This window comes from Pseudonaja textilis, chromosome 1 (genome assembly GCF_049901715.1).
Source record: "Pseudonaja textilis isolate UNSWEBS1 chromosome 1, rPseTex1.2, whole genome shotgun sequence".
Lineage (NCBI taxonomy): Eukaryota > Metazoa > Chordata > Lepidosauria > Squamata > Elapidae > Pseudonaja > Pseudonaja textilis.
In genome coordinates this window covers 210,334,481-210,360,941 of record NC_141990.1, presented here as the reverse complement: position 1 = coordinate 210,360,941, position 26,461 = coordinate 210,334,481, and the positions used below count along the sequence as shown (strand labels likewise).

Below are 26,461 nucleotides of genomic sequence, written 5' to 3'. Positions count from 1 at the left end.
AATATAGGAAATTATCATCAGTGGAAGAGAAAAGACAAGGAACATCTGAGGAGAATTTGCCCCTATTTGCAAGCACAGTCTCCTCTTTCTGACCTAAGAAAGGATCCTGCACTATGGGTCCAATTCTTATAGATCTCTTAATATGCAACATCTATAAAGTATTAGCACTAGATAAATCAGAGTTCTTATATTGCTACCACAACAAGAGGATAGCCAGAGTGTGATAATTGTGTGAACAGAGGCAATGGAAAACTAAGATAAAATATTATCTCAGCCCCAGAACTCAATTTTTAGGACCGATTCTGTTTTAATCAACTCAAACCACTGGGCTGATTGCTTATTTGCATTTTTAAAATCTATTTCAGCATCTAAAATACTGGAATCTTCCTGGGAGACTGAATGGGGCATAAATGATGAAAGATTTATATACTCCAGGTGCCCCAATGTAAGTCCCGTTTCTTGGATTTGGCCCTTTGATTAAATGTTGTATTTGTGTGTGTTTTTTTCCATTTATTGTTTCATACATTGGTGCACCAGTGTTCTGCAACATGGACCTCATACGCTCTTAGCCTGCCTTCTAGGGCCAAAGCCTGCAAATATGCTAGCAAACTTGAATAACCAAAGCTGCTGGTGGTGGCATGGAATGACAATATGTTTGAAGATAGAGCTGTCCCTCTGTCCACAGGAGTAGTGATGTTCTCCACTGACAGAACTGATGAAAGATTCAGCTGTTGGAATAATCAATTGCTGCGAGGAGTGAAAGACATATCATCTTGGACTTTTCCGTAGACAAAATAATTCAAAAGAGGAAAAGCCACATCTCTAGGGAACAGCTTTATTTGCAATGGATTTTAGGTTCAATTTCCTAGCATTTCTGGGTAGACCTGGAGACTATGAAAACCTCTGAATATGCCCACAAGAACTACCATTCTTGTACTATCCATTGATAATACAATATCTGTTGAGCATTTGTATTTTGATAGCATTTTATTTATATTGTCCATAGGTTTTATATAATTTTATCTTTTTCATATTGAAAACCGGCCAATATCCTGTGGTAAAATGGATGGCCTATACATTTAATAAATAAATAAATACATTCTAGATCAATGATCTGACTCGCTATAAGATTGTTACCTACATTCATTAGATGACTAGTTCTATGTTAGTAAGATAAAACCAGGTAAAGCAGGATTATAGCAAATTTGTAAGCTTGGAGTTTTATTTTAAAAATCATTCATCATCACTATTATCAGGCCTGTTTAATATAATTTTTCATGGAAAGCAGGCTAAACATGGATATATATAAATAAGCAGCAGCAAAGAAGTCAGACTTTAGATTCTGTATTTTAAAAAATTTCCTGTCAGGAGACATGGTTGGTGAACAGACTTTTCGGACTATGATGTTCCACATGCAGAATATAAAAATAGTCTTAACAGTATCTTTGGTAGTCAGTGAAGCTTTTCATTGACATTTATGAATTGACATAAGCTACATATTCTTTGATCTGCCCTTCAAATTTATTGGCAGATTTATTGGTGAGTCCCCATAACTAATCTAAGAAGCAGTTTGTATCCATGCATTGTATAAAGCATAGACTGATCGGCAGATTAAGGCATAATGTTTTATTTTACATTTGATAAATAGAAGAGGGTATAAATATTTGTCAGCATGGTTTGTATCTCTCTGGTTCTATGCTGAGAGGATGCTACCCTCCAGACATTCATCTGAACTAGAAGGGCTCAAATTCAAGATGAATAGATCTCTAAGCAAAATCTATCTTCAGCATTTGATGCTAATGCATTTTTGCAAACGGTTGTGATGCAATGAGGCATTTGCTGCTAGAGCTTCTCAGAATGACCTCAATTATTTGCTCTCAGTACTAGATCTGGGATTTCATAAAATCACTATCTTCCAAAGATAAAGAAAATCATGGTAGCAATATTTCAATGATCCATATTTTTGCCTTGAAAGAAAGAACATTTCAAAACAGATCATTTATTTTGGATGTCATTTTGCGTATAATCTCTGGGTTCAGCTTGGCAGTGGGCCCATTCGATTTTTAAGGTTGGAACTGCTTTGGTTGCATTCCATGTGCATTTACAGAAGAAAATGACCCACCCAACACAGGATTGTGTGCAAACAGCTTTTTAACACGAGGTCAGTGGGCATAACCAACACCCAGCTATAGAATCATCCACCTGAGTCCATCAAACCCGCAGTTTGCCCATTTCCAAACTCAGACTTATGTCCAAGCCCAGGACATTATTATTTTATATTCAGATAAATATGTGTGAAATTCCCCTTGACATTCAGTGTGACAAGGCTAAGGAACTGAGCAGTCAGGCTGGTCCCTATTGTAGTTCTGCTGCATTCAGAAAACAAGTGACGAGGGCTTTAGAGATGTCTCAGGGGTCCTGTTTCTTTCTTTTTGCATGTTGCTGATCGAAAACAATTCTACGGAGCTTCACTACTGAATTCCTTCTCCTTGAGAACTTGGATTACTGAGATCCTTGCTGTCTGGTTCATGGCACTAAGGGGGACAGTGTAATGCAAGGCATGCATTAGAGGAAGGTGTCTGTATCATTTTGAATTCATTGGTTGCGTTTATACATTAGTAGCACAAGTGTGTTGTTGTGCCAGTCTGTATGTTATCAGTAGCAATATTTGCAGGGATGCTGGAGGCACTGGTGTTTCCATAACATTCTTGCATTATCTGGCTATGTTACTTTGTCAGTCCCTCTTCTACTAATCATATACAGGGAATCCTCAATTTACAACAGTTCACTTAGTGACCATTCAAAGTTACAATGGCACCGGGAAAAAAGTGATTTATGACCATTTTTCACACTTATGACCATCGCAGCATCCCCATGGTCATGTGATTTACATTCAGATGCTTGGTAACTGGTTTATATTTATGAAGGTTGGAGGGTCATGTGATCACCTTTTGTGACCTTCTGACAAGCAAAGTCTATGGGGAAGCCAGATTACACTTAACAACTGTGTTACTAATTTAACAACTGTGTTACTAATTTAACAATTTGCAGTGATTCACTTAACAAATGTGGCAAGAAAAGTCATAAAATGGGGCAAAACTCACTTAACAAATGTCTCACTAAGTAACCTAAATTTCGGACTCAATTGTGGCCATAGGTTGAGGACTACCTGTATTGAATTAGACTTCATTTGACTGAGCAATAGTAATTTTATCTTCCTCTCTAATGTAATATGCTCAAACTCAGCTGTGTCCCAAGTGTTTAAAAATGCTTCTTTTTTTTTAACATGTACATGCAAGTTTGGCTTCTGGAAATGGATATTTTGTCCTACCTCATGAGAGTGAATTATAATTTGGCATTTGGGGCTTAAATTCCAACTATATCATGCACCCACTTTAGAATTAGAATTCTTTTATTGGCCAAGTGTGATTGGACACACCAGGAATTTGTCTTGGTGCAAATGCTCTCAGTGTACCTAAAAGAAAAGATACATTTGTCAAGAGTCAAGAATCATAAGGTACGACACTTAATGATAGTCATAGGGTACAATAAGCATTCAAATCACACTAGGAAACAATCAATATAAACCGTAAGGATACAAGCGACAAAGTTACAGTCATACAGTCACAAGTGGGTGGGGATGGGTGATAAAGAGTGATGAGAAGTGCAGACTTTGTAAATAGTTGAACAGTGTTGAGGGAATTATTTGTTTAGTAGAGTGATATCATTCGGGGAAAAACTGTCCTTGTGTCTAGTTGTTCTGGTGTGCAGTGCTCTATAACATCATTTTGAGGGAAGGAGTTGAAACAGTTTATGTCCGGGATGTGAGGAGTCTGTAAATATTTTCATAGCCCTTTTTTTGACTCATACAGGTCCTCGGTTGAAGGCAGGTTGGTAGTAATTGTTTTTTCTGCAGCCCTAATTTTCCTCTGAAGTCTTTGTCTGTCATACTTTCTTGGCCAAATGGTTTATCTTTGAGTCTTATGATATCACAAGAGACAACCGGAGTTTCAAAAGAAAGCTTTTATATTTGGGATGCCAGAACCATTATCTCTGTCCTGCGCTTCTCTTTTAGGGTAATTCGATTTGCCTTGTGGAACATGGTTGCTTTTGTTTCATGATGACCACAGCCATTCTGTGAACAAACAAGCTTTGCTGGGAGCCATTTTGTGATCATTTTATGACAGTACCCAGGAGACTCTCAAAATTTAAATTATGTCCACTAGGCCCGAAACGGTATTTAAAAATATCCAGATAGACGGATAAAGAATCTGAAAAGAAAATGTATAATTTGGCATATTTATAAGAGAGTTAATGAAATCATGAACTAATGCTGGAGCTTTAATTCTACTTAGAGCAATGCACTACCCTAATGAATAGCTTCCATTCATGTCAGAAATGATTAGAAGTGCATAATGAAGAACAATTACTATAAAATATGCCATTCTTCCTGCTACATTCCTGAGAGCCCGATCAAAGCATGTTGGGCTCAGTTAGAAACCCCTATTCCAATTCTTTGGAAAATACATTTAGAATATCTGGTAAATATCTCTGGTATAAACTGTGCATCATTGATTAAATGCATTGCAGATAGGAAAGAGAAAGGATGTAATTTCTTTTTAAGGCTCATGTACCAGCCATATTGTAATTAGTAACACTGAGATTAGGTTCATACATTGCACTAAGCAATAATGTGATTTTTTCTTTTTCGTTTTTTGGCTTAGCATATTAGATTGTAAAGAAGTATTTATGGCTTAACACACTGTGTAAATCCAGCCAATATATGGATGACAATTAACTTCATTTGAAATGATTCATATCATATTTCTAAGACATATTTTAAGACATGGGCTAAAATCAAGCCAACTCCCAAATTAGCATTTAAAATTAAACTAAAATATGAGGGAGCGGACAATTGGCAACCCCATGGCTGATTTTGGTCCCTGAATTTTATCAGGGATGTTGTAAACTCATGTAAAAATCACACAGTACCTTTCTTTCAGCCTTTAACCAGCATATACTAACAGCACAGAATTTAGAAAATTAAGTACAGGTAGTTTTTGATTTATGACCAAAAAATTTATGAGCCCAAAATTTGTTGCTAACCAATACTGTTGTTAAGTGAGTTTTGCCTCATTTTACCTTTCTTGCCACAGTTAAGTGAATCACTGTAATTGTTAAATCAGTAACACAGTTGTAAAGTAAACCTGGCCTCCCCATTGACTTTGCTTGTTAGACATTCACAAAAAGTGATCATATAACCCTGAGGTATTGTAATCATCACAAATATGAGGCAGTTACCAAATTTCCAAATTTTGATCACGTGACCATGGAGATGCTGTAACAGTTATGTAAGTATTAAAAAAGGTCATAAGTTACTTTTTTCAGTGCCATTATAACTTCAAACAGTCACTAAACAAAAGGCTAGGACTATCTGTGTAACACAAAATACATGTAGGTGTAAAAAACTATAACCACGTAGTAACTGATCAATGATGTAGAGGTTAAAAACTATTAAATGAACTATAAAGCCCCAAACTCTCTCTGTGCTATCCATAGACATCCATGAAATCATATTTGGAAGAATGTTCTTTGATTTGCAGAATTTCCTAAAATATTTGCTTTGTTGGTATCAGCTGATGGTGCTCCTTTGTTGTTTGACACCTTGAGCCAATTGGGAAAATCATCGCACAACCTTACGTTGGTTCTATTTTTACTGATGGAATGAATCCAGCAGCTTTTGCTCCTGTTGAAGTTTTCACCTTCAACAAATGGTAAGAAAATCAGGCAATATTTAGCCAGCCATCCTTGTGCAAATTGTTTGCACCTCCCTAATTGTTACGTGTTTTAGCTAATTGCTGAGCCTAAGTGGGTTTTATTGACTTAACGGTAGTGCTCCTTTTATGATTGCTGTTCTAACTTATTTTGCGAATCATTCGGGGAATAGATTTTATGGCATAGAGATTTCCTAGAGAAACAGATACCCGGTTAAATATGCTTGGTGGGCCATTCCCAACAAATGACTGAAAGTTTAACATGTTCTGATATTTGATATATTCCTCTTTTTTATGACATTGGCTTATACTAGTTAGTGCATTTGTCATAGGTACAGGAGAGTCCAAATGTGGACTGTGAAAATACTACTCTCTTACCGGGTTTGATTTTTGGACTAGTGGCTATTGAAGTAGCATGATACCCCACTTTCTTTTTAAATTGTTCATGAACATGTAACCCTACTTTTTCCAGTCCGGTCACTCTTCTACTTATTACAAGTCTCTCTTCTTTGCTACAGATATTTTAAGATGGATTTTTTTTAAAAGTCTGTGCTGCAGAAAAGTTTTTCTCCCTTATGCAGGCATTGGGAGAAAACTCTGTCTGTTTACATTTCTAGCATCACTTCATGAACCATATATATTACACAGTTCAAAAAGAAACTCCAATCTATAGTATTAAGAGGAGGTAGCATATCGCTGTATATGTAGAAGGCTGCTTCATTTCATGCTGGCATACCATACAATACTTTGGGGCAGTGGTGGGATTCAAATTTGTTTACTACCGGTTCTGTGGGCGTGTCTTGGTGGGCATGGCAGGGGAAGGATACTGTAAAATCTCCAGAGGTGGTATTTGCTGGTTCTCCGAACTCCTCAAAATTTCCACTACCAGTTCTCCAGAACTGGTCAGAACCTGCTGAATACCACCGCTTTGGGGGCATCGTATCTTTGTAGTAATATTTTGTTAAACAGTATTCATGGATTTGATCAGGGCTCTTTAAACAAATTAAAATAATGCAGTAAGTACTATAGGCTCCTAAATGCTTCTAAAGGAAAAATAAAATTAACTTTTTCACTGTGAAAACAGCAGCAGTACCAAAAGTAGGAAAAAAGTTTCAACGAATCCTGGGTGAACTGCATGGCAACTAATAACGCACATTGATCATCAAAGAGAAGCACAAGCAGAAAGGGTAAGGACAAAGAAGCAAGCTCTTGGTGTTGTACTCATCATCCCCGCACTAGGAAAATGCAGATGCTGACATGAGGAAGTATCGAAATTTGATATAGCCTTCCTCAACCTGATGATGTTCTAAAACTAAATTACCAATAAAGAAGAATATTTGTAGTTCAGGGTTGAAATGAGGGACCCTTCCTGCTCTCTGAACTTGGTTGTTTTCTTGCAGACGTTTCATTCACCAAACTAGGTAATATAATCAGTGCTGCTGATGTTACCTGATGTTACATCTGCAAGAAAATAACCAAGGACACCCTCAAAACTAAATTAGATCTGATCTCAGCCATACACACATTCCAACAGCTTCAGTTCCTGTTATCTTTGGTCAATTGGGAGGAGATTTCTGGGCAGCAAGTGCAGGAGTTCCATATATGCTGGGGATAATAGCATAAAAAGGGATTTAAGTTAGATGTAAAAGAGAAAATTTATGTGCCTTTGTGTTTTGAGGCATGGCAGAGGATCATTGCAATCTGATGTGGCAATTGCCTTTTGCTCTGATGGCTTTCAAATAGAATCAGATAAATCCAGGGAGAACATAATAATTAAAAGGGGAACTAAACATTTCAAAAAATGGTGGATGTTAATGCTTTTTCCATTATGCTGTGTTTAGGAACACTTCAAAGAAATGCGATTGATGAAAGAGCAAAACTAGGGTGCACAGGTAGTCTGATCCAGTAAATCAGCTCCCAACAGCATAGGGATATCCAAGCCTATGTAAGAGATGGATAGAAAAGTCTCAAGGCATTCTGGAGCTAATATTTAATATACTTTTTCTATGTGTGTAATTGGAAAAGAGAACGTACTTGCCTGCAAATAGCCATTCTGTATTCAGGATCAGTAAGTAATAGTTACATCTCAAGCAATATGTGTTAAAATAAACAATATAGAATTAAGCAAGGGGAAAAAAACTTTCTTAATTCCAGCTGTGTGGTTAGTTTAGACACTGGAAAATTTGGCTTTCAAATACAAGGACAAATGTTATTAATATGCACCCAGAAGAGATTTTCCTTCAGCAAGTAGGCTGATGCCAAAGAGGCTGGCATGTTAAAGGCTCACTCATCTGCTTAACTTCAGCGCCATCTGTTGTGACTTCAGAGAAAATCCCTGCATATTGTGGAACAAAAAAACAAGGTAAAACGAGAGGATGAAAAATTAATTTTAACTTTCCATCGTGAAAATAAATGATCAGAAAAGGAAAAAAATAGTATTCTCAAAAAAAGAGAATCTACATTAAAATGATTAAAGTTGTTACCTATTGGTAGTGCTGGGGTTTTTAACAGTATTCTGAACCATGATCATTTTATGGAAAAAGAACCTTTTTCACAACCATGGCAATAAAATAATGATTTTATCATTTGGACTATTATGACCTGCAAAAGTAAAGATTTATGAGCAAGCCAGTTAAAAAAAAGTGCCTATTTTAGTGACATGACCTTTTCCGCTTATTCTTCTGCTCTTGCCATAGGTCCTAGTAAAATTAAGGATATGTGAACCTATCTAATCAATATTTTCCTTCTCTCTTGGTAAAGACATGTATTTAAAGAATGCCACTGTAGTCAGTCTGTCATACAATGACTGCTTTTCTTCAACTTAGCCCAGCATATTTCTGCGATGGTAATTAGGTAACTGAAAGAAAATGGAGACTGGGTTTGTTTTAACCATTGACTGCTGAATAAACATTATGCAATCTATGCCATAAGCCAGCTATAGACCATAAAGCCAGAACAAAATGAACCATATTATGATTTTGTATGATGAGTGAATTCAGCTACTGTCACTCTAGCAGCCACAGTTCTTTATATGGTCCAACATGCGTTCTGTTTTCTTCCATTTAACTAGAACTTTGCTATTTTTGAGTCTGTTCACTCATTTAATCCATAGGTAGGATTCTCCATGTTATACTTAACTAGAAGCAAGATCTTCCTTGTCCAACACCAACAATGTATTACATTTTTTAAAAAGTCTTTTGGGAGTCTTGGAGATTGCGAACAATTTAGACAATGCGTCAGCTCTAACATTTCGGTTTCGTGTACAGTGTTGGATTCCTCTAGTTTTGGAAAGAGAATGTTTTATAGATGTACCACAACAATGAATGTTTAACCAGATTATGCTAAATATATGTTCGTAAGTAGAAGTCTTGGCACACACTCCTACACTTTCTGATCAGAATTCCTAAGCAGAAGAGAGCCAATGTGATGTAGTGGTTAAGGCAACAAGGTAAAAATCAGGAAGCCATAAATTCGAGTCCTGTTGTGGGCCCAAAGCCAGCTTGGTAATCTTGGGCCTGTCACACTCTCTCAACCCTAGGAAGAAGGCAGTGGCAAACAACTTCCAAAATCTCGCTAAGAAATCTGCAAGGCAGTTCAGTCCAGGCAGTTCTCAGAAGTCAACAATGACTTGAAAGTATAAAAAAAGAAAATCACCAAAACCCAGAAGATAGATTTACCTTAAAATGATTAAGGCACTTTGCAGCTGGGAGTTCCCTCCAGCTGCAAAACTGTCCCAGTAGTTTGTCACTGACCTTTGAAGCTAAGTATGAAATAATCCAGAATACAGTAGGATTTGCTTGGTAAACATGTGAAATACAAAATACATTGTACAATTATAAGCAAATGAACATATTAGGCCTTTCTAGTTCGCCACTGTAATAAGTGGTACTTTCTATTGAGATCAAGATAAGCGTTTCTTTAATGTAAATTATAATATAAATAATGATGCCCTAAATTTTGATTAGGCTAGTCAGCAGTAGTGAAAACATACTCCTATCTGTATCTGCAAGTAGATGTTTCTGAATACAATTAAATTTAATTTTTAAAATCTGATTTTTATAGAAAGTGAAACATTTTTATCTTTTCTGTATAATCATTTATCTCACATAAAATGTAATTGCAGAGCGATTTTTGACATTTAATGCTAAGCTAAACAATCATAATTGTGGAAAATATCAGGGATGCTAAACTGAAGAATATGCACTAAAGTGCATACTGTTCAGCTGGAAATAAGGAATATTATTCTGAAAGACACTTAAGAAAAGTTCTTTTATGTCTGACAGAAATTTTGGAGTATGATGAATTCTTCTCTTAAATAAGAGCACCCTGTGTGATTAAGTATGAAACAAACAATGTAGTTTCTTTTAACATCCCTTCAACAATATACAGACATCAAACTTCTTGCAATATTTCATTATAATTTATTATAGTTTCATTTGCAAGAAAGCCAAAACAAACCAAAATAAAAAAGACCCAATGAAGATTAGTTAAAGAACATTTGTAAATTACTACTTTATTCATGAAATAGTGAATCAAAGATCCATAGCTAAATATAAAATAATTTATGCATCCTGTGAACATTCATAATCTTATTCCAATTTATTTCTATTGAACACAGCCAATTGTAAATTCCCATGTGCGGCATACCATGAATGTTTTGTCTGTGTACTTATCTATTAAAAGAGAAAATAAGGAATAATATCACCAAAATAATTCTCTTATAGCTGACAGCAACCATATTTACAGCAAGATGAGTCGCCATGGGCGAATAGGCGGCAATATAAATCAAATAAATAAATAAGATAGTTTGACAATAATTTCAACTTATATTAGGTCTCTTTGAATTAGGGCTCCTTGCAGTGTGATAAGTACTGTAGTGGCAGAAGTCAGCATTTGCATTAATGTTAACAAATACTCATTCTGAGATCAAAATAGCTGATGTTGCTGTTATCTCATAATTTTAATAGCTGAAGTTCCAACCCTCAGAGGTAAAACCATGTATGAGCAAGTCCTACATTTATTATCTGCTTTGTTTGGTGAGTCTGTTTTGCATTGAAATGTCGAGTATCACCTACTGGCAGATAAAAGATACTCAGTGGGGCTGGCACAGCAGCTGCTGCAACCTGTTTGGCTTTCTAACAAATAATTATTATTACAGAAAGGCACATAATTCAGCAGCATTGTAGACTGAGATATTTTATCACACTTTCCCCATGCAGCAATAAGGAAATTGCCATCCTCCAACAGTTTTCAAATCAGAATTACAGGTGCTGCTAATAACAGGTGTTGAGCTGGGAAGCAGCAAAAACATGACTTGATTTTCAGATACTGAGCTGAATTCTGTTACTGATGTAGTTAGAAATAATCTCATAAAATGAGCATATGTGAATATAAATCTTAGCTGTGCTGAAATGGCATTCAACTGCTGCTCAAGGTAGGTTTCTAAAAGAAGTTAGTTGGTAGAGTGGCGCAGAATATCAAGGGGCATTCTGATTGGATTTTCTTTAGAATCGAGAAATACTATTTATTTATTTAACATATTTCCATACCGCAGTCAAAAAAGGCACCCAGCAGCTTACATGGAAAGGAGGCAATTTGAAATATCTGTGGTAAAAATGAACTATTAAAACAATTTAGAGGCATAAACTGTTCAATGTAAGATTATTCTTTTTTTTTAAGTTTAAGATGGCAATGTTTGCACCAGGGGACAGCTCTTTGAAAACACTTCACTTTTCAAAAGCTTCTCAAAGGCCATCAGACTGATCTCTCTGGGGAGGCTCCTCCATAACATTGACTATGAGATATATGTGCTGACACCATACTAAATGTATATCTTGTATGTTTTTACAAAGGAACATGTTCCCATGTGATCAGTAGGATTTATTGCCAAATAAATATGCATAGAAGTATAGCCCAATTTACCAGATCAACAGAAAAACTGGAGTTACAGTACTTGACACAATATGTTATAATGTGCTTTGCTTAAGTTTCACTTAGTATACCATACATATCATATGCATTTATGATTCCAACTAACTTCTGGTCATTCAGTGCTATGGATGATGAATTCTAGTGTGTGTCCCAGGGTGGTAGAGTGTTCAACAGTCCATGAGGATATTGACTCTGTTTTGGGTGGCCCCCTCTCTTCTGGAGAACTTAAGGCTTGACATCCACTTACTGGTGAAGAATACGCTCAACATCTTATGCATAAAGCCCCTCAGATTTGGAATCTGGCCTTAGTGCATGATCTCTGGAGTTGACTGAAGTGCCTTTTGGCTGCATTATCTGGGCTGAATTTAATACTGTTAGCCTTGAGAAAACAGATAGGGTTCTTGGACTGAAAGTTCAGCGACTTCGGTGTTAGATTTATGTCCTTTGTGGCTACAAAGACTGCCCAGGAGCCAATCTGTGATTGGGTCTGGACAATGATGAATGCATTCTTGAAACATGTCTTAAGGGGACAGTGCTCTGCTCATCCTTAAGAAGCTATTCCAAGACGCAACTGTTTTAGACACCTTCTGCCCTGTCTTCAGCTTTTTGTAGAGAAGACTGTTGAGAATATGATTGTTGTGTAGCTTCAGAAGGTGCTGGATGAAACAGATTATATGGATCTCTTCCAGTCGGGTTTGAGGCCAGGCTATGAGTCAGTTAAACCTGTGGGTGATCTTTGGAGAGAATAGGATGGGACTAGTTTGTCCTTACTTGATCTTTTTGATTTCTCATTAGCCCATTAGCCTTAGATATCTTTGCCTATGATTAGGAGTTTGGGGCACAATACCATGCTAGTTCTTCTTCCTCCAGAGTGATTCCAGTTAGTATTAATGGTGACTCTATAGCTATTCTTATATGGAGTCTCGGGGGTTGACTCTCTCCCTACTCCTACATGAAACTGCTGGGTAGGTCATTCAGCTACTTGGGTTGTGGTGTCATCAATGTACTGATGATGCTCAGCTATGTATCTCCACCGGATTGGAGTCAAATGATTGGATGGAGATTCTGCCTCGGTGCCTAAAGGCTGTGGGGATCTTGATGGGAATGATCAGGCTTCAAATCAATGCTAGCTTTGGCTGTAAGGACTCCCTGGCTCTGGTGATTTTCCATCCTTAATTCTGGATGATTTTGCAGTATTCCAGACAGTACCAATGGACAATATTGGGTCCACTTTCCCTTCAAAGAGTAAGTGGCAGATGGGACTGGTGTGTGTATATGTGTGTGTGTGTGTGTGTGTGTGTGAACAACTTTGCATTGAGTACAGATTTTCCCCATTCCTAGATCAGAGGAACTGCATATAATCATTTATGCTTTGGTCACCTTCTAACCTCCTGAGTGGATACTACAATATGTTCTACAAGGAGCAGTCTTTGAAGAACATCTAGAAACTTCAGTTGATCGAGAATGAAGCAATATGGCTATTGTGGGTTTGCCTTGCTATACTTCTATTACACTTTTGCTATGCTAGTTGCACTGGTTTTCAATTTGCTTATGGGTGCAAATCAAGGTGGTTATTACCTATAAAGGCCTGGGACAAGGTATTTGAGGGAATCATCTTATTCTCCTTGTTTCTACTCATATCATTAAGCTGGGCAGAAGGACATGCTCTGGGGGCTTGTCTGTAGGTTTCAACTGCCGTCTGGAACACCATATCATCTGAGATTAAGTTGGCTCTCCTGCTCACCTTTTGGAAAGCATTAAAGACCTGACAGTTTTCACAGGAAAAATATTTTTTTAAATTTTTTTACATATTCATTCAGAATAATTATGCCCATTGCAGGTGTCCTCAGCAGCCACTTTGTATTATAATCATTTAAATAAAATAAAATAAATTTATATTGTATTTTTTGTGTTTGTCAGCCATCCAGAATTGCATTCTGAGATGTGAAGCCATTATTAATTGATTAAAATAAATAAATTTAAAGAAATAAATACATTCTTACTAAATACAGACAGAAGATGGCTAAGCAAGCTCTTGTCAAAGCATGACAATGTTTTGCCATTTAGTAATTCACTCTGCTATAAATAACAGAAAAGCAGATCTCTCCATTGATCAAGTTCAGTCAGATGACAGCACCCTAGATGGCTCACCTCAAAAAACTACTTTAGGATAAACTGCTATTAAAATTAAATTCTTACGGCATTTCCTGATCACCTCACAAGTGGATTACTGCCTTCCTGTCAAACAGGCAACAAATAGTAAAATAGGAAACACCCTATCAAACCCTGCACCAGTTATCAGCGGTGTCCCCCAAGGGAGCGTTCTAGGACCCATACTCTTTACATTCTCTATAAATGATCTTTGTGATCATCTTATTAGCAACTGCGTCCTCTTCACTGATGATGTAAAACTATTCAACACCACTGTCAATGCTACCATCCTTCAAAAAGACCTTGATTATGTGTCTGAATGGTCTAACAGTATCTACCAACAAATGCTCTGTCCTACACATTGGTAAAAAAAAAATCTATATACCAAATACAAGCTAGGTGGATATGACCTTGTTGATGACCTTCACTCTGTCAAGGACCTTGGAGTTCTCATATCGAATGACCTAAGCGCCAAAGCTCACTGCAACAGTATTGCCAAAAAAACCTTTAAGAGTTGTAAATTTGATTTTACGAAGCTTCTCCTCTGGTAATACTGATTTGCAAACGAGGGCATTCAAAACCTTTGTTAGACCAATACTTGATTTCAGCTCTGCTGTCTGGAATCTACACTGTATATCAGACAGAAATACAATTGAGCAAGTCCAGAAGTATTTTGCCAGAAGAGTACTACATTCCTCTGTTCACAACAGAATACCCTACACCACCAGACTTGAGATTCTAGGCTTAGACAACCTTGAACTATGCCGGCGAAGATTGGATTTAAGCATAGTACATAAAAACATATGTTACAATATCTTACCAGTTAATATTGCAGCTTTAACCACAACAACACCAGAGCGCATAATAGATATAAACTTAATGTAAACTACTCCAAACTTGATTGCAGAAAATATGATTTTAGCAACAGAGTGGTCAATGTCTGGAACTCATTACCTGATTCTGTTGTCACCTGCTCAAACCCCCACTCCTTTACCCTTAAACTAACCTCTATTGACCTCACCCCATTCCTAAGAGGTCCGTGAGGGGCGTGCATAAGCACACAATCATGCCTACCGTGCCTGTTCTATTGTCCCCAATTATTCGTACCTATTCCTTACATTTAAACATGTTTATTTTTATTTTTATTGTATTGTAAGCTTTTGACAAAATAAATAAAAATAATAATAAATAGATAGATTTGGTCAATACAGGTAATCCTCAAGTTATGACAATTGAACCCAAAATTTCTACTGTTAGAGAAAGTTGTTAAGTGAGTTTTGCCCCATTTTACAAATTTTCTTATCACAATTATTAAGTGACTCACTGCAGGTGTTAAGTTAGTAATACCAGTAAATCTGGCTTCCCCATTGACTTTGCTTGTCAGAAGGACGCAAAAGGTGATCACATGACCCTGGGACACTGCAACTGTCATAAATATGAGTCAGTGGCCAAACGTCTGAATTTTGATCATGTGACCATGGGGATGCTGCAATGGTAGTAAGCAGTCATAAATCACTTTTTTTTCACTGTAACAACTGTTGTTGTTAGGACAGGACTACCTGTATTTCAAACGAGCCACCAAGAAACTGCAGGGTGTAAATTTTACAATTCTGCCAGAATACTTGCAAAGATGCAGTCATTACAACTCAGCTCATCTCGACGGCATGTTTACAGCCGACGATGATCTATCTTTTCAAATGTGGGGCATTTTCACCAATTTTCATATTGAATAAGAAACAGAAGGAATGAGACGGGAACAAGGGGCAGGCACTTCTTTACCAAAATCTGATTTCGGCCTTGGAGCATTCGTGCAATCATCAACATGCCAGCCAACCTTCTGCGCTCCAAAGAGCAACTTGACAGCCTCCCGTTTTCGCCTTCCCCCTTTCTTTTTAAACAGAGTGGTACGGTGCGCGCTAAATCTGCGCGCTTGGGTGAGGAGTGCGGTCCAAACCAAGGGAAGAAGAGGGGGAGAGTAGGATTATGCGGAAGAAGGCGGAACGCCACCCAAGCTTTCCCCACTTAAGTGGGCGAGTCTTTAGTCCGGCGTGAGCGGATGTGACAGAAGAGAAGGAAGCGGTGCAGCAGCTGCGGAGAAGGCGCGGATATGGGTACCCTTAAGGGGCAGGAGTATCAGCCTGCCCAGGAGGTAAAGGAAAGAGTCGTGGGATTGTTGGCTCCCTTGTTTATGCGAGCGAACCTTGCATGCATTGGTTTGTTTCCCGAATGTCACTCGGGAGTGGAGAATCCACGTCCCTTGTAGGAAGAAGAGTAGGAGGGAGGAAAAACGATTTGAGAATGAGCCGCTTTCTTTCCAAAGGAAGAAAAAAACAGTTTATTTCCGAGGTTTTTTTTTTTCAGTGACCGTTTTCCCATGGCCTGTGGGCAATTCTCTACATCTGAGAACACGGGTGTCCGTGAAGTGTTACCTCGTTATGTATTACGTCTCGCATGAAGTGTTGGGTCTCTTAGGTTTGCCCCAAGTTTCTCTCTCACTCTTTTTTTTCCCCTCCCCTTGAAATTGGATTGGGTAATGAAAGCGATTCTAATCACTTCGGCATATGATCAGGGCTTTCTTTTTAAAAATAAAAAATAAAATAAAATAAATAATAAAAATAAAAGAAATAATAAAAGAAAACTAAAATATGTACTTACTAGCATCGCTATGCCATTCCATTCCAGCCGATTCTATTATTGCAAATGTGGGAGATTACTACAGCACAGAAAATGCTTCCTAGATGCCAAAGAGGTTTGGTATTGACCCTGAGAGTGCAGATTGGGGCTGCAACATTTTCAAAAGGCACTTGTGCCTGGTGGCTTATTTGTGGGAATAAAATGGCTTGTGCTTGGAACACCCTAGGGCCCACCTTTCAGAATAAGGAAGGGATTCTACAATTAGGGAATGTATACAGTGTTTTTTTTTCCACTCTCCCTCTCTTCTTTACTGTTTTTTCCTCCCCCTTCCTTTGTTTTATTACTGCATATAAATAAAGCAAAACAGTTTAAAAATTAAAGCAACCTAAGTTTCTTTCCTAATTTTTTTTCAGACATATATGGATGTTTCATAGAAAATTCTCATACAGAAAAACAGCTGTCCAGAATTATTGGAGATATGGCCCAGGTCTGATGCATAACCAAGAAATTCTCTAATGCAGTATTTCTCAACCATAGCAACTTGAAGATGTGTGGACTTCAACTCCCAGAATTTCCCAGTCAGTATGCTCCCAGAATTCCTTTCCCATGCCGGTTTATGAATTCTGGGAGTTGAAGTTTACACCTTTTCAAGTTGCTGAGGTTGAGAAACTGCTCTAGTGGAAGACCAAAAATAGATTTTCTTAAGTTTAGGCTTCCTCTGGTAACCTTGCAGCCTTAACAGGTATCACACAGTCTGAGGTACTTTCCTCGGTGCTATTCTCTCGTACGTGTAGTCCTTGATTTACAACCATTTGTTTAGTGACTGAAGTTACAATAGCACCGAAAAGGAGACTTATGACTGTTTTTCATACAATCGTTGCAGCATCCCCATGGATATTTGGCAACTGGCATATGTTTATGATGATTGCAGTGTTCTGGGGTGTTTGATCATCTTTCATGAATTTCTGATAAGCAAGGTCATTGGGGAAGCCAGATTCACTTAACTATGTTACTAACTGAACTGTGGCAAGGAATCTTGTAAAATGGTGCAAAACTCATTTAACAACTGCCTTGCTTAGCAATAGAAATTTGGGGCTCATTTGAGGTCGTAAGTTAAGAACTACCTGTATTTCTGCCTCATTTTCTTGCAGATCCCTAACATGCTTCATTAAATGCTTAGTGGTTTTATACTTTTCATTGGTGTTTCTACTTCTGTAGTCTCCATTGCACAAAACAATTACTTCATCCTTCTATAGTACAGTAGAACCTCTGGTCACGACCATAATTTGTTCTGTAATTTTGGTCACAACCTGATTTGGTCGTGACCCGAACCTAATTTTGGAAATTTGGGTGCTTACAAAAAAAAATGCTGTGGAAAGAGAAATCGGCCGTGAAAAAAAAAAAAGAATCTTTTGGTCAGAACCTGATTTGGTCGTGGTCAGAAGCGTTCGTAGCTTGATAATGCCAATTAAAAGAGATATACCCTGTAGAACATAACAGTGAAACATGTGTGGTATGGAAGAGCATAATTCAGCTCACATAACATCTTCCTATACATTTAAAGAAAGTAATCTCATTTTGCAGCAGAGAAGAAAAATCTCTCTCCTTGGTTGCTGCTCTCAATCTCATCATTTCCACCACTAGCACACCTCAAATTGTCAGTCGCATGGCTGTCATCTTGAGGCATGGTTACAGGAACATGGTTGGGGCAGTGGTTCTCAAAACAACACATTTTCCATCCTTCCTGAGAACAAGGGGAAAACACATTGAGCTGTGCAGATGAGCCCTTTCTGGATTATTAAATATTTAGGTGTTTGCAGGAATCACACACTCCCCTATGTCTTCATTCCTAAGATCACTGAAGTTCACTTTTTATTATGAACTAGAACTTGTTATGGTTACCTACCTTTCTATCTCTTCCCATTTTTAAACGCATATTTAAGAATTGTACCCCAAAATTTCTAAAACCATTTTTTAATGTTGTATAATGGCGCTCATGACATAACCATAACAGGTTTTCATAGGAACTTGCTGGTCAAGAAAGTTGTTGATCAAAAAAAATCTGATTTTTATGTGACTAAGATCACTGCGTTCCCTAATTGTATATTTCTTTGGGGGTTGCTTATTAAAAATGTCATAGTTACGTAGACCCAAAAGTTGGTAAGAGTTTTGAAATATAGTTAGTTGAATGTTAGTTCTCCTACTGCTATTTGTACTGGCTTTTGTGAGTTTTGGTGAAGTAGTTTTCAGCCACTGATCCATTCTGAGAAACAAGCTGGCTGTTGGTTCCAGGAGAATGGCCTGAGGCTGCCATTGGACACTGGCCTGTGAATGTAGAGAGGCTCCAGGTGCTGGATCTCCACCGGTGATCACTTTTTAGAATGACTGATGAGATTTAGAGGTTTATTTTTAATTATTATTAGAGGTGTGTTTGCAGATGCCCATTGTTTTAAACTTGGAGTTTGTTGTCTTCGCTTACATTCCTGTGTTGTGAAATGTAATTGGGATTGGTACAAATGCAAAACCATGGCAGTCATGTTTTATTGAATTGGCAGTATACAGATATAATAAAAATGCTCTTTTTTCACAATTTTTGTATTCCCCATGTACTGTTAATCATAACTGAGGACTAGATACTTGAATTATATCATTACATTTAAGATTGTGGTATATTTTAGGTTTTACCAGCATTTTCGAAGAGATCTAAATAAATCCAAGAGTTGTAAACAGAATTGTTTGAAGTCAGCTGGCATCAAAATGAGTAAAATATATAAGCTGTTCTTAAGTATCTTTTCTCCATTTTGCAGCAGGATAAAACCCTGTCTCTTAAGCATTATTTCTGGTGAAAAGACAATATATTAATTTAATAAAAACATAATTATTTTCATCCAAAGAGCTCTGACAAGTAGTAGTATTAAAATGAATAGTCACATAAAAGTAATAATTTGGCAATAAGCAATTTTTTAAGCTGCAAATCTTATACAGCCAGGGATGTCTCACATTTTATAATTATTGCTGAGAAACCATCCTTTGAAATGAAGACCCAACCTTGGACACTTTTTTGAGTGTGCAGAACTGGTTATGGTAATATTGATTTATATCTTGAGGTAATTTGTAGAACATATATTATGACATAAATATAATACACAGAAAAAATAATGATTATTTTGATTTTCATCATCCCACTCTTTCTTGATAACTTTTATTAATATAGATCCCTCTAATTTTCTTTTTAGATTGAAACTCGAGAGGATGAAGAACAAAATATCAAGTTAAGTGAAATTTTAGAACTCTTGGTTGCTGCTGGATACTTCAGGGCAAGAATTAAAGGCCTGTCTCCTTTTGATAAGGTAAGACTGTATTCATATATCATTACTATAAATGTTGTGTGCAGGCTGCATGCTCTAAACATATTTAATAGTTTTTCATCATTTTTCTGATTTCAACTGATCACTACCTGTTTTAATTGAAGTACAGATTATAAAACAACTGTTTTGTTTTCTTAATTCTCTTATGTTTCTTAGTAAAAGGTAAAATAAGTAAAATAAGTATGGCTACTCTAAGAAACATCTTGCATTCAACAATAAATTCTGGGACTGCTACTAAGTTAAAAATTACATTATTAAGTTAAAGTGAATTACATTTTTATGTAATAATATGACATTAATTGGATTTTCCACTTCAGACAATTTAATGAATATGTTTGTCTTGGTTTTAGGTGGTTGGTGGCATGACTTGGTGTATCACAACATGCAACTTTGACATTGATGTTGACTTGTTATTTCAGGAAAACTCAACAATTGGTCAAAAAATGTAAGTTGGTAGGGAAACGCTTGAAAACTAATTTCTTTGCATGCATGATGCTTTCAGCACAAATTTTGTTTATCTAGGAAAGTTGTGCAAGAATTTCCAATTATCTTGAATTATTTTATAGTAATTATGAAAGTAAGATTTTTACTTTGTTTTATTCATTATTCTCAGATCAGTTTTTAGGTAATGCCAAAATATTCACATGCTGTTTTCATTGATCCACTCAAGTGGGAATGGAGCATTATTGTAGCCATAGCACTTAGACTTTTATACTGCTTCATAGCCCTCTCTAAGCAGTTTACAGAGTCACTATATTGCCTCCAATAATCTGGGTCCTCATTTTACCAACCTCAAAAGGATGGAAGGCTGAGTCAACTTTGAGCCAATGAGAGTCAAACTGCTGGCAATAGCAATCAGTAGAATTAGCCTGCAATACTGCATTTTAACCAGTGCGCCACCACAGCTCTTATACTCTGTTATGAGGATCACTTTATGAAAAAAAAAACTCAGTCTGTTTACTGTATGTGTATGTTTTCTTAGTAAGAGGCAACTTAAAGATGACACATTATAATAGTTTTAAACATTTAAAAGTTTATCTCAGTTTTTTCTTCCAAAAGATAAGAGGCTATATGAGTCAAATGATTTATCATAGAAATTGGCAGACCTGTCTTAATATTGTTGAGTTCTTGTGTGCAACGTTTTTTATGAGTCATTTAGTCTGTAATCCTATACCACGTATGTGAAAATTAAGATGAGATTTTAAAGCAAATTAATGGGATGTGTTGTTTACCAGCAGTTCAATTATATCCACAAGGAGGCTCTTTTAGGATGTTGTGTATATATAGTTGCACATGTCTCAATTGTCTCATATTTGTCTTTTTCCAGTGCCTTAACAGAGAAGATTGTATCAGTTTTACCTAGAATGAAATGCCCTCACCGCTTGGAGCCACATCAAATACAGGGATTGGATTTCATCCACATCTTTCCTGTTGTACAGGTACATGCATCTTAATATATAAAGATGACGCTCTTTTTTAGCTCTGCTGATTAAAAGAAGAGGTTCATTTCATCAATTTAATTCTTTTTGATAGATGTAACATATCCAGATCTTTTTTTTTTTCCTTCCCACAACTTTTTTCTTTCTTTTTCTTTGTTGCTCTTAGTGGCTTGTAAAACGTGCAATAGAAACCCGGGAAGAAATGGGAGATTACATCCGGTCGTATTCCATATCTCAGTTTCAAAAGATACACAGTTTACCAGAGGTAAACATTTTATTGCTATCTTCTGTGATTTGAAAACTGGCATTAAGAGTGATTCTCTTCAGCATCTTTAAATTGTACACGATTGAAGCAAAGCTTGCACAGCTGTTTCAGCTCATAGACTTTTAGGCAGAAACTGATGTATCAAATGTCAGAAGCTGATACTGGAGAAAAACAAATGTCAGTACTCTTTCTTTAATGTTAAATATCCAGTTGTATTGCTAGCCATTAGGGAGCATTTCTAAAATCATCTGGAAAATTGTTATCAACAGCATTTTAAAGCAATATGCTTGTCCAGCACTGATAGACATATAACTATTTTTTATTACAAGTTTAATTTCTGTTGACAGTGGGATTTGATGTTTAATGTCCCATACTTATGAACATAGTACTGTATAGTTCTATATAGTAGGTTTATCCTCTGTTCTTAAGAACATTATGTTCAGTTAGAAAACTCAAAATATGTCCAAGTTATTTGTCTCCAGTTCGTTTATGGAAAGAAAATATAATTGCGAAGTTTTTATGTTTAAAAAATAGGTATGTGCAAAATATTTTGAATTTGAACTGTTTTGTATTGAAACATCCGGCTTCTGATTTGAAACAGTTGTATAAAAGATTTTGAAACCTTTGTTTTCTATTCAAAGCATATACATCTTAATAATTTTGGAAATATTTTATCTCAAAATACTGTCTCATAGCCCAAACACTTTTTAAAAGATAATCAAAGCAAACCATTTTAATTCTGTAACAACTAAATTAAAAACAATATTTTTTAAAAACCTGAAATGGGACATATTCAGAACAGTTAAATCAAAAAGTTCTTGCATGTTGTCATTAAAACTGATTACTTTTCAATATTCACATCTTATCTTCTGCTGGAAAATGATGCTTCAAATTTAAAAGCTTTGGTTTTAAGAACTATCATTAAGAGATTGAGATATCGTTAAAACATTCAATACCAGAACACGTATATCTAACTGGCTCTTATTATTTATAAGCTGGTAAGCATCTATTTCTGTCTCCTTTGTGATAACCAATGTCAAAGCCTTTGCTTTTGATTAGACAAGTTAGTTTTCTAAAACCATAGTACAGTACATATTAGGATGTAAGCATAAATGGCGTATCTGTGGCTATTTAGAAGTAAGTACCGATGAATTTAATGACCCAGATAAGTACTTGTGGAATTGTATTTTCAGTGTGAAAGTGTCAGAATGACATAGCTTCCATTTTTGTACATTTGAGCATCACAGTATTTATGCAACAAGGTGTGCCGTCTTTGCTATTCCTGTAGAAACCAAAACTTTGTTGCTATTGTTTAAACTTATCTCAATTGCCTTGCAGGATGATGAATTCATGCAACGAAAAGAAAAAGCTATAAAAACTGTTAATGAGATCAGTGTAAGTGTAAAATGCAATGCACCTTAATTCAAAGATTTTTTCAAAACGAATATTTGATTTAAATGTGCCATGCTTTTTAAAAAAAATTTACCTTATTTTTTTTCAAATAGACCCTATATATAAAATGATTGCTTTTTTTAAGTTAGAAAACCTTGAATTATAACTACAGTAATAATACCTGTTGTATTTCTTATTAATGTTATGTTCTGGTACAAATTGCAAATTGCTTTGCAAAGAATATTATGATGAAAAGTTTCCATGTCATTAGCAATAACAGTATGCTTGGCTGGATTTGTGTATTGTGAATCATATCATGGTTCGTTGTGGTGTAGCATGACAGAGGATGGGATGCAAGATTCCTAGTGGAAAACTAGCCAACTTTGGCTATCCATGTATTTTATAGTATACCGTTGTTAAATTTATATTGCAAAAATTTATTCCTCTTCTTTATAGTGAGAGTTCTTGGAGACAATAAAAATAAAAAAGAGTTCTCTCTTATTTTTCAGATGGCACTACTAGGTTAATACTGGATTAATTTTGTGTGGCACGTAGAATTGTGATAAATTGAAATCCCATTTGTATGTTTTGAATATTAGCAATACATTTGGGTTTTTCTTTTGTCCTTGTAGGAAATGGTGTGTCAGTTTCAAATATCACATAAAAAGAAATTTAAAGATGCATAATTTGCATGGCTTGCATTGCATTTCATCTGATGTAGTGTAGTTTAAAACAGATTTACCCACTTGTGTATCTGCCAACATTGATCAAAACATCGGGGGGGGGGTGTTAAAAAGCTCTTAACACGACTTTCTCTGGCAGAGCCAATGAAGGAGAAAAGCCAAATTGTAGAAACAGTGATCATATTTGCCACTGTAGCTAAGAGAAAGTAAACTGCCTTTGTCAGGGTATACTATAAACAAAGGATATAATATCATCAAATAGAATTCATTTCAGACATTGCAGTTCTAAAGCAGTTTTCTTTAGAAAGGCACTTCTTTTGTTTTCTTCATTTGTAAAAAAAATGCAGCACTAAACAAGGATGGGATGCAATGAAAGACATGTTTTGAGAATCCACTTTAATTTGCTTATTAGCCTTTTTTTGCATGTTTGTATTCCTTCTTCCCCCATTCCCTGTGATTCTTGGGATTGCCAATTATATGGATCAATTATTTCAAATTAATGATGATCTCTAATCATATTTTTATGGCAGACTTTTATCCAGTGAAATAAATGATAGCTAAAAAATAGTGGAATCCTGCATAAATGTTTAATGAAAATGGTCTATGTGGCCCAATTTAAGTGGATTACTCATAGGGTCATATATTGGTCATTCTTTGTTCAATTCACTTGTTTTACCTTAAATTTTAGTACGTTGCCTTGTTTTATATCTTTTAATAGCTTATTATAGATGATATGGATGTTTTTCATTTTTCCCGTCTTAATTATATTAAAACGATCCTTATATAGCTAGCTAAAGCAGCCATAATTAAATCTCTGGTAATTAAGCATAATTATTCAAGACTAGAGATAGAATTAATGATCAATGATCTTCAGAGATTCAAAATTAAATCCTATTTAAGTATGTAAGGTATTCCCTTTTTAAAGGACCGGCATTTCTTTTATTATTTCCAAGGATATTACAGATTTAAAAGTTGGCAAGTTTGCACCTATGTCTTTCTTTATTATTTTTTAAGTTGGCAACTATGCATGTTCTTATTGATTTTTTTTAAATGGACAGTCTGTTCAAAAGATGGCATAACCAAACAAATGTGAGTGATCAGAAATTCACTGAGGCTAGCCAATTGTATAATACTGAAAAATTATTCAATCAATTTTTAAACCTGTTTCTATGTATATAATGATTGAGGAATCTCATCAAAATCTGTTCATTAATTTTGGAATTAGCTGTAATGAACCATAAAAAAGAAACAATATTTTCAGTGATGAAGAGTTGTTTCATGAAGCTAAGTTTCTCCCCTCCAGCCCAGGCTGAGATTTCCAGGCTGAGGAAGGATTTCCCTTCCCCGCTGTCTACTTGTGAAGAAATGCTTCATTGGGCTGGATCATAGCTCCATTCTTGCTGCCCAGTGAAGGATTTTCTCTCTCCTCCATCTACTGAAATAGGAGAGGGGTCCGCTGAGTCCAACAAATAATTTCTTCTTGGTAGACGGAGGGGAGGGGAAATCTATCACTGGGCTGCAGGAATGGAGATAAAATTTTAAGGAAGGATTTTCCCTCAGTGGATCTTGAAGAGCTCAGATCTGTTCATGCAGTCCAATAAAGGATTCCCATCCTCCCCCGTCCTAGTCTCTCCCCACACACATACCCACGTGTGGAAACAAGGATACTTACGTAGACTACGAGTATGGAGAAGTATAGCAAATGACGTTACTGTTGTAAATTACTTAAATTTAGCTCTATTTACTTTTCTTACTTCATGCCTTAATTTCTTTGTCTATGGAGATCCTCAGTCATCCAGGTCAGGGTTGTTTCAAAGCTGCTTTTTCAACTGGACTTTCTGCTTTTTCTTTGAAAATGTTTCGCTTCTCATCCAAGAAGCTTCAGAGAGCTGAAGAAGCTTCTGTGGATGAGAAGCGAAACATCTTCAAAGAAAAACCAGAAAATCCAGTTGCCTCTTGGAAAAAAAAAAAGCATCCTTGGGACTTAATTTCTTTGGTTTATTATGTCTTTCTCCCTTTCAATACTTTGCATAATTCTGAATAATGTGATGGGTATTTATTGTATTCCAGGAGGTTTACAAGCCACAGAGGAAATATCAAAGACGAATGGGAGCAGAGAAATTACTGGATGAGGATTCCAAAGTTCACGCTACCCTTCTGGAATATGGCAGGTAAGTTAAGAGTGAATACATCCTGAGATTTTATAAGCTGTTAGAAGTGTTGCAGTGCAGTGAAAACTGTATTGAAGTAGATCCCTGTGAAATACAGATGGTCCTCAGCTTATGACATTCTGATATAAGAGAATATTAACAGCCCAATCAGTAAACCACCAAGATAATTCCCACCAACACTTGATAGCACAAGCCACTAATAAATAAAATGAGAACACACACACACACACACACACACACACCACTCCTTAATAGCACGGATGATGTTAGTTTGGTAATGAAACCAAACTAGATAACATCTAGTAGTAGACAACTACTATGAAATATAAAAACAATATATAAAAGTTAAAAAACCACAATTAAACATTAGTTAAAAAGGCAAAGGAACAGTCTCAGGGCACTAGTCAGCCCCATGGTTGCACACTTCTCTGGGCTCCCTATGGAGGCTTTGGAGCCATGGATTAACTCCTTTTCAGAAGGCAAGAGGATGGGGGCCTGTCACACCTCCAGGAGGGGGAGAATATTCCACAGTCCGAAGGCTAATTTTAGTGTCAGATTTACGGTTTTTTTACACATCGAGAAACATTTGCTAATTTTATCAGTTATGGCTTTTCCACTGCAGGCTTCGCTGTATTTTCAAATCTCCATCTCTT

The 26,461-nt window shown here is 36.3% G+C and overlaps 1 protein-coding gene and 1 long non-coding RNA gene across 4 annotated transcripts in view; one reads left to right on the top strand and one right to left on the bottom strand.

Moving 5' to 3' along the window:
- Window positions 1–3,454: 3,454 nt before the first annotated feature.
- LOC148128008 (uncharacterized) lies at window positions 3,455–15,742 on the bottom strand. Its single transcript, XR_015740803.1, has 3 exons — window positions 15,636–15,742; window positions 7,998–8,109; window positions 3,455–3,475 (listed from the first exon to the last, which is right to left on the bottom strand). It is a non-coding gene; the product is annotated as an uncharacterized LOC148128008 (long non-coding RNA).
- A 99-nt stretch (window positions 15,743–15,841) lies between these two features.
- The window catches only part of CCDC93 (CCC complex scaffolding subunit CCDC93), a 40,116-nt gene continuing 29,496 nt past the window's right edge, over window positions 15,842–26,461 (top strand). For 2 of the 3 annotated variants that reach the window (XM_026714625.2, XM_087920349.1), the window contains exons 1-7: window positions 15,872–16,005; window positions 19,727–19,840; window positions 20,209–20,303; window positions 21,186–21,297; window positions 21,464–21,562; window positions 22,901–22,957; window positions 25,708–25,808. In XM_026714625.2, the coding sequence (XP_026570410.1) occupies window positions 15,964–16,005; window positions 19,727–19,840; window positions 20,209–20,303; window positions 21,186–21,297; window positions 21,464–21,562; window positions 22,901–22,957; window positions 25,708–25,808 (620 nt within the window). In that variant the 5' untranslated portion in view covers window positions 15,872–15,963. Of the gene's footprint in view, window positions 16,006–19,726; window positions 19,841–20,208; window positions 20,304–21,185; window positions 21,298–21,463; window positions 21,563–22,900; window positions 22,958–25,707; window positions 25,809–26,461 lie in introns of all 3 variants that reach the window. The other variant, XM_026714626.2, reaches the window with a different exon arrangement.